Source organism: Daktulosphaira vitifoliae, unplaced genomic scaffold, assembly GCF_025091365.1.
Source record: "Daktulosphaira vitifoliae isolate Bord-2020 unplaced genomic scaffold, ASM2509136v1 Scaffold_3, whole genome shotgun sequence".
Taxonomy (NCBI): Eukaryota; Metazoa; Arthropoda; class Insecta; order Hemiptera; family Phylloxeridae; genus Daktulosphaira; species Daktulosphaira vitifoliae.
The window spans coordinates 28,076,784-28,090,102 of NW_026099574.1; the positions used below are offsets into that span (position 1 = coordinate 28,076,784).

The 13,319-nt window shown below is 23.8% G+C and overlaps 1 protein-coding gene across 1 annotated transcript; it reads right to left on the minus strand.

Annotated features, from left to right (window-relative positions):
• Window positions 1-1,144: 1,144 nt before the first annotated feature.
• On the minus strand, window positions 1,145-4,890 carry LOC126902100 (sentrin-specific protease 1-like). Its single transcript, XM_050679123.1, has 8 exons — window positions 4,579-4,890; window positions 4,421-4,538; window positions 4,103-4,206; window positions 3,714-3,863; window positions 3,453-3,585; window positions 3,253-3,357; window positions 2,463-2,980; window positions 1,145-1,168 (listed from the first exon to the last, which is right to left on the minus strand). Exons 1-8 carry the CDS (start codon window positions 4,630-4,632, stop codon window positions 1,145-1,147), a joined length of 1,206 nt encoding a protein of 401 aa, XP_050535080.1. The 5' UTR covers window positions 4,633-4,890.
• Between the last annotated feature and the right edge of the window lie 8,429 nt (window positions 4,891-13,319).

Consider the following 13,319-nt stretch of genomic DNA (forward strand, 5'->3'; position numbering starts at 1 on the left):
GTTTATTTGAATTTCAAATAAAATGAATTATTAAGACAACTAACTGTGTATGGAAATATTATTTATAGTACAAAGCTACAATACCACCGATGACGTTTTTATAATTAACATATCTAAAACTTTTAATCATACGTAATCAAAGTCCTGTTATAATGATAAGTATACGCAAAAATTTAGATCGGTTGGATGCAAAATTTTTTACTGAACATCAACTTATCTAAATAGCCTATATTTTTTGTAGAATATTATTGACCAACAAGGCTTAAAACCCTATCTTGTAAAATCAGTGAAAGAATACACTTTTTAATTCTAAGTAGATTCTGGTTTTTTTTTTTATTGAATTACAATTGTATCGGCTCAATTTAGTAAACTAGATCAGTCAGGGGTAGCATAAGTACACTTTACAGTTCATATACACACCCCTGTGGTTATAATATCAAGAACATATATATATATATATATATATATATATATATATATATATATATATATATATATATATATATATATATATATATATATATATATATATATATATATATATATATATATATATATATATATATATATATATATNCACACTCAACGGGAAACTCGTGGTTTTCTCTACGGGCTTTCTTTACCTAAAACTAATTATACACTTCTCAGTCCCTTACAAGCCTTAATATTCAGTGCTTTCATTTCATTTCTCACTATGGCAACATCACTCAATTAACCAAATCACCGTATGACTGACAACTCTGTCTTTTATGCTTCAGTAGTTAAATGTTACTAATGACTTTTTATAATGACACAATTGCAAAACAAGAGTAACTCGAAAGTATATCAGTATTTAAAAACATTAATTAAACCTGGCGAGTAACTAATATGAATTATATTTTAATTTGTAAAAAAGAATGGCACTCAAAATAACATAATACGTTTTTAATTACTAAATTTAATTAAAAAAGTTTTCAAATTTTTTTTTCATTAAAAGTGTATATTTATAAATAATATATAAATATTTTTATATTTAAAGTGTGAAATCATTTTTCAAAGATTTAAAAAAAATATTTCAAAACTCAAGTCATAATTAATACTTCCATTAACCTTTTACGAGTAATTTGAACTATAAATCATTAAATTATAAAGGCTTACAAAAGTTCTAATGACTTTCATTTCCTTTATTCTATAAATAAACAAATAATTAATTTTGCTTCATTTCCAAAATGTTCCTATGTTGTTCTTAATTGTGATTAAGTAAAAAGATTTAATATTATTATTGAAATTTCATATTAATATAATTATGGCTTTGACAAACTGGATAAATTAAATGGTACTGATTCTATGAGAAAAATCAAACTGGAAATTTTCCCAGAATATTTTAATATAAAGCTTTGATTTTATTAGTAACATTTGATCTTTCATTTTGTACAAAAAAACTGTAATTTATTATAAATAACTTTTTTAAATATTTAAGTAATGATTAGTGATGTAAAATTACCATAATAATCTTTTTCGGGAATATATATTCTCAAACATGTTAATGTTCTTTTCAACTTATTATTATTATATTTTATATCATAATAAAATGATCCTAAACAGTGGCGTATTTTGGGGGGGTGTCCTCCATGTCTGGACACCCCCCGACTTAAAAAAAATGCCTAATATATTGGTATTAACTTTTTTTATAATATACTATATTTATTTACTATAAAATAAATGGTATTTTAAATAAATAACAAAATTGAAGATAATTTGATAGGATTCGACGACACGTATTTATCTACATTTTATCAGAGATTTCTAGAAATTATTTGGATTTCATTGGGTCATTTAGATAACAAAAATACCCGTAGCAAAAATATAATAACAACGGAAATATTCTGAACTTGTAGTTCATTTTTAAATTTATTTTATAGTTTATCAGTTTAGAGAATTATAAACAAATAAGTTTAGTTACCCCTATTCAATATACCGCATTCATAAAAAATACAGAAAAGAATTTTTTATAATTAAAATAGTATTTAAAAAATAAACAAAAGTTATGAAATTCTTTATGAATCGTCATTTAGTAAAATTAAAATTAAGTTGTTAAGATAGTAGATACGCTTGTTAATTTAAAAATTTATAATTGGCTGACTTTTTAACTTAATTGTATCCATAACTGTATATTATAATATTTGTATATTCACATAACAAGAACATTAAATTATTTCAGTTAAGATAAATTTATATTAAATTTGAATTTCTTAAATCAAATGTTACTAAGAAAAATAAGATTAAAATAAAATAACAAAACAACAATTAAACATAGAAAAAGTAAAAAAATGTTTGGTGGTAAATTTCAATTTATAGTGAATATTAAGAAAATTGATATAAAATACAAAAATAAAATTTCATTCACAAAAATATTAATTGAATAGCTCGCCAGCAATAATTTCATTTTTGTGTCTTAATCTTATAAAAGGCATAAAATTTGCATTTATTGGTGTTGTATCTCCTCGAGACATTTTTTCTGCCAGCTCAACAGTAAATGGCCCACAATCATGTTCATTGGTTTGGCGAGATGTCTCACCTATTTGTAATGTCCATGTAGAAACTTTTCCTTTTTTGTCCATCTCCCATTCAATTAAGAAATTTTTTAATACCATTGGATATGGACCCTCATACGACTTAAGACTATCATATGATGTCACAGTCTTTTCAGGTATATTAACCACTGTCAATATCCAATGACTCTCATATACATTCATGGGCACAAAAAGTAATTTTATTGTGTGAATATCTTTTTTTATCCATCTTCTTATAGCTGGATAACCTCCTCGGAGATACGCTATGATAAAATCAGTGACAACTGCATAAACTTCACCTTCTGACCGTTTTACTATCATTTTAATGTACTCATTAATTGTGTCTGAAGTATACCATGATGTGGGCGATTTAAATGAAGGTGCATTATACTGATCAAGAGATTTTGTGTTCTGATCTTGCATTACTTCTGCAAGTGTAACCATATTTAAACATTTTTCATAAAATTAATAAAAGACTTTGTTGAACAGTTTACTATTATTTAGGTTTATTTAAGGTTTTGGAATATGAAATTAAACACGTACAATTACTTTTGTTTTAAACGTCCATGGACCCCCTTAATGACACGCCTCTGCAGAAGTTATATTAATTTAACTCGTATTATTATAATTAATTATGTTTAATAAATAGTCTTTTTTTATTTAATTTTACATAAAATAAATAGATTAAATAACTAATTACCTTTTTCTTTCTCTGGTACTTTTATTACTTCAATAGTGGACAGAGCAAGTAAATTTACGTCATTCGGCGTATTTAAGGTCAAAGGATTAGAACTAACTTTTGGCTCTAAAATAATTTATGTTTAAAAATATTACATATTTGTTTCAAAAATCAAAACTTCATATTTTTTAAAAATGAATTATATTTTAAAAGTTGTATACTTTTTATGACTTTTTCATCTTCTTCGGATGAATTTCTTTTTAAATTTGGTCGAGCAGTAGTATTAGAAGATATCTCAAAAAGTTGTTTTTTTATTTCGGATTTTTTGCGTTCCAAATTTTTCTTATGAAAACTCTTAACGGATCATAAAAATATATTTAATTATATGATAAATTTATTTAAGAAATCTGCTTTAAGTCCAAAAAATGGTTTAGGGTATACCCTAAAATCTTTTTATTGAAATAAAGCATAATAAAATATACCTTTTCTAACAAATCAGCTGATATTAATAGCGGATTGTCTTTTGAAATTGCTATATTTTTTTTTTCTGTTGAATTTAAAATTTCATTTTTATATTTTTCAGATTTTTCATTCTGAAAAAGTGTTCCGAATTCTCTTTGCTGCATCATATTCTAGGTAACCAAAGAGATATTTAAATAAACAAATAAACTATACTTAATATTATATTATTATCTTCGATAAAAATTGAATTTCCCATAAAAATCTAATAGAAAAAATAGCAGAATAATATTAAACATTATGTTACCGCATTTATATTAAGGGGGTTGATAGTTTATTTTATATTTTTGAATCAGACAAACCCCAATAACATAGCTAAATCGAATAAATATATTAATATAATTATAGTTACCAATTTTTCTGGAATAATTTTATCATTTTTATTCGTTTTTCGATACGTGCGTTCTTTTGGAATAATGGAATTTTTTATAGGATAAATATTTTTATTAATAATTGCTGCAAATTGAATATAATTTTAATAATTATTAATTAAATAATCAATTTCGAAAAAGGTTTTTAATATTAAAATAGTTAAATTAAAGTAAAGCGACTGAATTATTGTTATATATGAATAAGAGAACTTATTATTAATTTTTCTTATATTTTATATTAAAAAACTTTTTCTCTATTCGAAATAGTTAGTTTAATTATTAATCTTAATAGTGTTTACAGATAATTCTTCCATCTTTAGTTGACTTTTTTGATATTTGTCCTTTATTTGTATTATTTAAAACACAATTGGAATGCATGAAACGACGATTCCATATTTCTTCAACTCTGCGTATGACCTTATGTAAGTTTGATTNTCTCTTCAACTTTGCGTATGACCTTATGTAAGTTTGATTCATTTGTTTGACCAAAAATATTTTTTTCACTTGCCATATCAATAACTAATTAAATAAATCTTAATAATTACACAAGACGATAGTTTATTTTTCACGGGAAAAAACGAAGTGAACTGAAATGTCGATAAAATCAACATTTACATCTAATTGTCAAGGAAACTTAATTGTAAAAATTCATTAAAAAAATGTATAAGCCAATTATAAATAAATTTAGTATAAACAATACTTATTTATTTTAATTGTATTATTGGTCAAAGAATACAATATTTTAAGAATAATACAGAGAATTATCAAAAAAAAAAAATATATATATATATTTTAAAGATATTTTGAAGAAAAACCTTTTGTATTTGTTTGTTTATTTATTACATTAGTTTACAAATGATAGAGATTTTTTTATGAAAGTTCAAGTGGAATAAATTTGATATCGGTTAACAGAATATTTATGCATATAAAATTTAATCTGTATGAAATCAAATATCAACGTTTGTATTTATTCTCTTGCAACTATTGAAAATTTTGCCCATGTGAAATTGCTATTTCCATTTAGTTATTAACAAAAAACATCATGCCATGCGATTATAATCAACATAAAAATTTATTAAGTTGAATATATAATATAGTTTAACAATTTAATTAATAATTGAATTAATGACATAATAATTCTGATAAAAGAAAATAACAGGAGATTTGAATTAATTTTAACGACTTTAACAAATCGAAAATAACTTTAGGGTTTAACTACCTTATAGGTTTAATTATTATTTGCATTTTTAATGTTATTATTATTATTTTTTTTTTTTTTTTGACAATAACGGCTATCTTTGTAACTTCAATATATATCAAGAAAATGACAAATTATCCAAGAAAATCAAGGAAATTTTAGAGAAATATTAAGATACAGAGCCCAAGGAGATGACCGTTTAAAATCATTTTTGGAAGCTGAAGAAACAATAAAATATACAAGTGAAACACTTCAAAATGAAATAATTGAATCCTGTAATAAAATTATTTTAAATAAAATCGTAACAAACATAAATGCCCAAAGATGTTTCAAAATACTTGCTGATGAAACGGCCGACATTGGTGGAAGCGAACAAGTAACTTTGTGTGTTCGATATTTAGATGTTGAAAATATAATTATCAAGAAAGAATTCTTCAGTTTGTGCCTACAACAGATCCTACTGGAAAAGGTTTATATATTATTATTCAAAGTTTACATTCATTTGGTGTAGAAACAAAATACGTTAGAGGACAGTGTTCCGATGGATGTGCTTCTATGTCTGGTCAATTTAACGGAGCTCAATCTCTTATTCACCAAAGTTATCCGCTTGCGACGTTTGTTCATTGTGCTGTTCATGTTTTAAACCTTGCTATTTCTTATTCATCTTCTATACAAGAAACACGAAATTGATTAGGAACAACATCTAAAGTTAGAGATTTTTTCATATACCCAAAGCGAAAAGATGTTTTGAAAAGTCAAATCGAAGAAAGTCAAAAATGTATAACTAAAAAATCATTAAAACAATTATGTGCGACTAAATGAGTTGAACGTTTTTATGCTGTCAATGATTTTCTTGAGCTTTTTGTGTACCTAATTGAATCGTTATTTATAATTTCGAAGTGGAATGACACTGAAACATCATCAAAAGCAAGTAATTTACGAACATCAATACTGAAAGGAGATTTTATTATTTGTTTACTTATTATAAATAAAGTATTTAGTTATGAGTTACTTTGTTTAAAACAACTTCAAAGAAATTAGCAGGTACACAGCATTGTTATTATCAATGGTAGTAAGGCACATTGTTGTGAGTTTATAAATACACTAACTGACAATACAGAAAGTATATCTATGATAGTCATAATTGATAATAAACAATCCGTGACTGCGACATTGATATCATATAAACCATTTAGCTACCTGTATTTGTAATCATATCATCATGTGTATTATACATGTATATTAACTCAAAAATTTGAAACTTTAAATGTTTATATCTAATAAACTAATAAAGTTATATTAAAAATTCAAATGCCATTTACTATTTAATTAAAAATCCAAACATTTTATTATATTCAAAATATGTGTTCCCATTTAAAAGACAAAAAGACAAAGTTGACACCCTTACAAGGCATAAGGGATGAACATAAAAAGTTTTAAATAGTTAATAATTTAAGAATAATGTGTAACTAAAGAAAACCAAAAATAATGTTTAAATTATATATATTCTACAAGTAAATGAGTGGGTTATGATAAAAAAATCAGTCTGTATACTGTTATATAGTTTATCATTTGTAAAACTGGACGTAAAACATTTTTGTAATGTTTTGTTTAATTGTAATTTCCTGATCTATTATTACTAGACCAGGAATTAAATATTTATAAACATTTTTGAAAACGATAGTATTATTAATTTTGCAAAAAGAAGAAAAACAAAATATTTTAGTATATAAGACGAAATGGAATGAATCGTAGAGGAGAGAGGACTTTAGGAGCACCGAAGGTAATCTCTTTTCGCGCGGTACGTTTATGACATTAAGTTTTCATTCTGTGTATTGTTTTATTGTGTTTTTAGTGTATATTTATTTTGTATGTTTTGCATTGTTTAATTATATCTATAATAAATACATTTGAGTTATTATTAAACTTTTATTACTTTAAGTTAAGACACTAGGGTTGTTTCTTTTAAGATACAACAGTACCAAAATTTCAAATTTCAAATTATTTGTCAATTCCTAAAATAGTAAGTTTTTTTTACGTCAGTAAAAATTTCTATAATTTTCGTTTGTGAGGTTCATTAAAAGTTGGACACCACCCGAGAAATCATTTAAAATACTCCACTGATCCTAAATTATATTACAATTAAAAATTTGTCACTTCCAAATTTATTTCTTTAGCTTCAGATAATATGATTAAACAAAGTTAGAGTCATAATCTTCTTAAAATAAAAAATAACCAATTATGCAATGTTATATTTTAAAGTTTACAAACGCTTTAAATATGCAAAAAAATATATAGAAGCCTTAAAAATCGCAAAAACAAAAAAAAGAAGCCATATAAATGCCAAAAAAATAAGAAGCCATAAAAATGCAAAAAAATAAGAACCCATAAAAATGCAAAAAAAAATAAGAACCCATAAAAATGCAAAAAAATAAGAACCCATAAAAATGCAAAAAAATGAGAATCCATAAAAATGCAAAAAATTGAGAAACCATAAAAATTCAAAAAAATATAAGAAGCCATAAAAAATGCCAAAAAAATAAGAAGCCATAAAAATTTTAAAAATAACCTAGCACAGTGGGATGTGGCACAGTGGGGATGAGACATAGTGAGGTCAAGTTTAATGATATCTTACAGTGATTAAAATCACTATCATAAAAACGCTTCGATGTAAATCTTTAGATAGTGTTCAATTTAAAAAAAATTGGTGAATTATCCCAAAAGCTACATAATCTGCCATTTCCTTATTTATCCTGATTAAGATAAAGTATGTAGAATGAAAGATGAGTATAAATATTATTTCTCATAAAAAAATTATATTATTCCATACACTTTTCAATAAGTTATAGCATTATAAAGTTAAAAATATAAAAATAAAATCGAAAATTATCACACAAAAATAGCATTTGGTAGCCATTTTCACCGTGAAGACAAAATAAAGCCCGAAATTTTTTTCCTATGATAAAGTATATTACATTAGCTTTAATTTAAGATATATATATATATATATAAAAGTGTCAAACCTTCCGAAACACTTTCAAAAGTTTATTTGAAAAAGTAAATTTTTTGTTGTAAATTTAAAGTTGTTATTATCTATCCTCCTCTGTGGGCAGGTAAAGGGTCATATTTATAAAAAAAAATATACCAAATGAAAGGTAAAGACATAATGCATCTGTAAAAAAATTTATATTAATTTGGTTATTTTTAAAAAAGTTATGACAGTGTTAAGTAAAAAAAATTGAAAAAATGTCGAAAATTAGCTATTTTTAAATTTGTAATTTTTTTGAGATTTCCCCTCATTTACGGGGAATGAGGGACATTTTTTTAATTTTTGAGAATAATGTTTCAGACTAGATACGATTTGTGATTTTTTGACGTATCGTTGAAAGAAATCGGTTCGGTGAGAGCTGAGAAAAGTGATAACAGACAAAAAAAAACACATATTAATACCAATACCTTCTCAGCTTCGCATCGAAGCTAAAACATTAAAAAATCATGGTATAATTGACTAATTTTTTTTTTTTGAGAATTTAATCTGTAATATTTCTTATTTATCAAGTAATATGTTTTCTATATTTTTAATAAATTTTAATTTTACATAACTTTTTAATGTGTTTTTATTACTTCAAATAATTTTCAAGTTTGTGTAAATTCTTTTTGAAGAAATAATTTCGTTCTAATATTTTTTTAAAAATATAATCTCCCATAATGATCTATTAAAGAATATTATCATGAATATTTATATTACTGAGAAAATTCTTTCATTACATTACAACAAGGATACAATGTTAGATGTAACCTAGCTAATCTTGTAAATAGCTAATTTAAATACAATTAAAAATTAATATTGTGAATAATAGTAAACATCAACAACTAAATTTTTTATGACTCTCTACTCTTATTTAAGTTTATTTGCTAGGAGCTACCAGGCAAGTTAAATTTTGAACTGGTAATGTGACACACATTAAATATGATGATTATAATCATAATGTTAAGTTTTAAGTTATTGGATTGTAATTAAATGTATGCAAAATAATATGATAAGTCATCAATTGTCTTTATGTGTTTACGCGATATAACACGTTATATCGCGTTTTATGTTAATTATAATAATAATTATTAACATAATAAAATAATTAAAGAAACACAAATATTATAAATGATTGAGTCGCACTAATATTTAGCTTCTCTATTGACTTTATTATCACTGTACCAAATCAAGTTTAAAGAAACATAAAATTTATTATAACCAAAGCAAAAGTAAAGCTCAACGCATAAGTTTTTTACGTGCACAAAATATAGACGAGGCGTAAGTAATTTACATTTTTCAACATAACATGATCGCGATAAAAAATATTTTCCCTTTTTTTAAAAATATATTTTAGTACATAATTTTTTGAGTGTAACATTTAATTATAGAGTATAATGCCTGACCTGAAACAAATTATTGTGTAGCGTTTACAAAAATGCTTTTGGTGTAAGATTATTGTAATTATTTTATTATATTCTAAATACAATTTTAAAAGCACAATATTGTATTCGTTGTTATATAATTTTCTGTAAACGTTTATCAAAATTTTCGTTTACGTGGCTAAAAAATGAATAATATTAAAAGACACTTAATTACTTTGATTTATATTTTATGAAGTCAACCGGCACCTTATTCATTTTCACTAAATTCAAACATTTACGATAGTGAATAAGTAAAATTAAAAGTCAAATTATTACTTATTAAAATGCAATGGCGATTAAATATTATTACTCCTTTTTATTTTGAGGGATAAAATGTAATATTATTTTTATTTTTAGTCGGATCATATTTTTATCTTTAATTTGTCAACTTTAAGTAGTCACAAAAGATTCATAAAACAAAATTATGTTTTGTGAGAGGATTTGAAATTAATATTTATGGAGTACAACACAGCAGTCGTAAAACTGGATAATGTGTCATATACGTATTTGCACATTATTTTGGATTTTCAAACAAAAGAAATAAGTATTTTTATTTATTCCAAAAGTTAAACTTATATTTGATTATAATCATAGTCAAAGTATTATAAAATTTGAAGTTTTAGGTTGAAATAAATTTTTAATTATTATTATCGACCATAGTTTTCACTTTGAATTAAATTTTACTACATTCATATTTTACATTATTTAATTTTATGTTTAATACTTTAGCAACACATTGTATACTCACGCAAAGTTATTTTTACGTTTTCTGAAAATTATTTTATAATTTTTGAAGTCTCGCTATTTGTAGATATAATTCATTTTTAACCCTTTTTTGTATTTAAATATTAGTTGAGGAAAATTTTTTTATATAAAGAAATAGATTACGATAAAATACAATTTCTCTAGTCATACATTAAAAACACAACAATTTTTTGTGAATAAAATCATTATTCATGAAAAAACTTACATTGACTATAAAATTACTCCAAAAGTTCTAAGATTACCTTTGAATAGCGCACAAAAAAAAATATAAATTATTTGATATTTTTTTATTCAGGTATTTTTGGCTTGTGAAATATTTTATTTTTACCAAACAATGCCACTCTACAGGAACTCAAACCAAATCTCATTATAATTTCGATGTTCGTGTACTTCAAAAACTAATAATAATTTATTTTTCTTTAATCGTCGAAAAAGTTGAATAGTTTATACGTATAGAATCTTCCACGTTGTTTTTACAATTTTTTATAAGAATAGTATGTGGATTTTTCAAAAAATCAGTTGTTCATAACATATTAATAACATCTATAATATACAATTCTATACATTAAGTATATTTACATCTTTATTGTAACAAACATAAAAATAGGTAAATTTAATAAAAGGTCAGCTGGATTAATTCAGTTTAACTATACTCATAGTGGACTTAATTACTGTTAGCTAAAAATTTGGTTATAAAAATTGCGGCAAAAAAAAAACCGGAATGTTAAATTTTTTTTATTAATCTAGGTTAAATATAAAAGGCTGAGAGGGTTAACTTAAGCCGTAATGTCGTCATCATTTTAAGTTAACATGATTATTTAGATACACTGTAATAAATTATCCCGAAATTCTATACGTCAATATGACATTTTTAATATATACGTTAATATTATACAAAATAGAGTAAAATAACATAAATAATGTTAATTCGTACACAGATAAACATTTTTATCGAAATATTTCCTAAAATTTTATGCGTCAAAAATGTTCAATACGTTTGATTATTCAGACTTTTTTTTTTTTTTTAAATAGCGATTATCAGCACCTTTGCAAAATTGAAGCATAACTGATATCTCTCAAAGTTAATGTGAAATGACTCGCGCATTCACATGACTCAAGTAAGTATGATTTTTAACAATACTATTATCTGAAGAAAATTTTCATAATTTTTGAAAACCCGGGTAATATTAATTTCGATGCGAAATTATGAAAATCCCCTAAAAAATTACGATTTTTAAAATCGGTAAATTTTGATATTTTTTCTAAAAATTGCCCTAACTTATTGAAAAATGAATGAATTAAAATAAGTTTTTTGTATATTGAAATCTTAGATATTTTCTTTTTATTTAATATCATTTATTTGAAAATCTAACACTTAACCTGCTCACAGGGAGGTATTCAAAATAGAAACTTTTTTATAAAAGTCAACTTTTTCAACTTAACTTTTGTAAATGTTCCGTAATTACTGCGTCCTTTACACATATGTCAAATTGAAGCTTATTTTACGTATAAATTAAAAAAAAATTTGTCCAGACAACTTATTTTCTACGTGCAAACGGCTGCCATAGTTTAAAAAAATGCTATTTTTGTGTTAATATTTTCGATTTTCGCTTTTAAATTTTCAATTTTAAATTTCTATAACTTTTTGAAAAATATATAGAACAAAATAAATTTTTGTTTTTAAATACACTATATATATCCCTTTCATTCGATTTTTTTTTTCAATCGGACAATTTCCTTTTATACAGGGGGCGTCCAAAACTCAGAACATACGTATAAAAAGTAGAACTTCTTTAACTTAACTTTTGAAAATGTTCCAGAAATACTGCGATCTTTAAACATATGTTTAACTTAATTTACATTATGTACTACAAGTTAAAAAAAAAATTTTCCCGACAACCTATCTTCTATGTGCAAATGACCGTCAAAATTGAACGAAAAATGTAATTTTCGTATAAGAAATCAATGTTATTTTGGTACTTACAACTGCCATAAATTTTTGAAAAACTAACGAACGAAAATAATTTTTGTGTATAAAAACCTTACGTATTTTCTTTTAATTCGATATAAATTGTATGATAATCTGACCCTTTACCTGCCCACAGGGAGAGATTCAACATAACAACTTTTTTACAAAACTCAACTTTTTCAAATTAAGTTTTGTAAATATTTCTGAAATACTGCGCCCTTTAAACATATGTTAAATAAAATCTTATTTTACGTATTATAATTTATAACGAAATAATTTGCCCCGACGACTTACCTTTTATATGTATTTTTTGTTTATTTTAAAATAACTTTTAAGGTTTTGCCATAATAATGAGTCCACCAATAAATATAAAATTTACGTAATTCTTACTTACATTAAATACCAATTTATATTTATTTTGCCTCTACAAAGTTAAGAAATGCTCTTTTGAATTTTTGAAAACTTGAAAATTTGTATAAAAAGTAGAACTTTTTCATATTAACTTTTGAAAAAGTTCGAGGAATACTGCGTATTTAAATATATGTGTAAAATAAAGATTATTTTATGTACTAGAAGTTCAAAAAAAAAAATTTGTACCGACGACCTATTTTTAATGTGCCATTTGCAGTCGATTAATAACTACTTTCTAATTTTTTATAAATTCTCCGAAAAAATTACATAATTAAATTATTAAATATCAATCTTATACTAATTTAATTGCTATAATAAATATTTATTCATATTTTATAGTTTTAAATCTACATGTAAGAACTACTAATCAGAATATAAATAAGGAAATAAGATTTAATTTTGC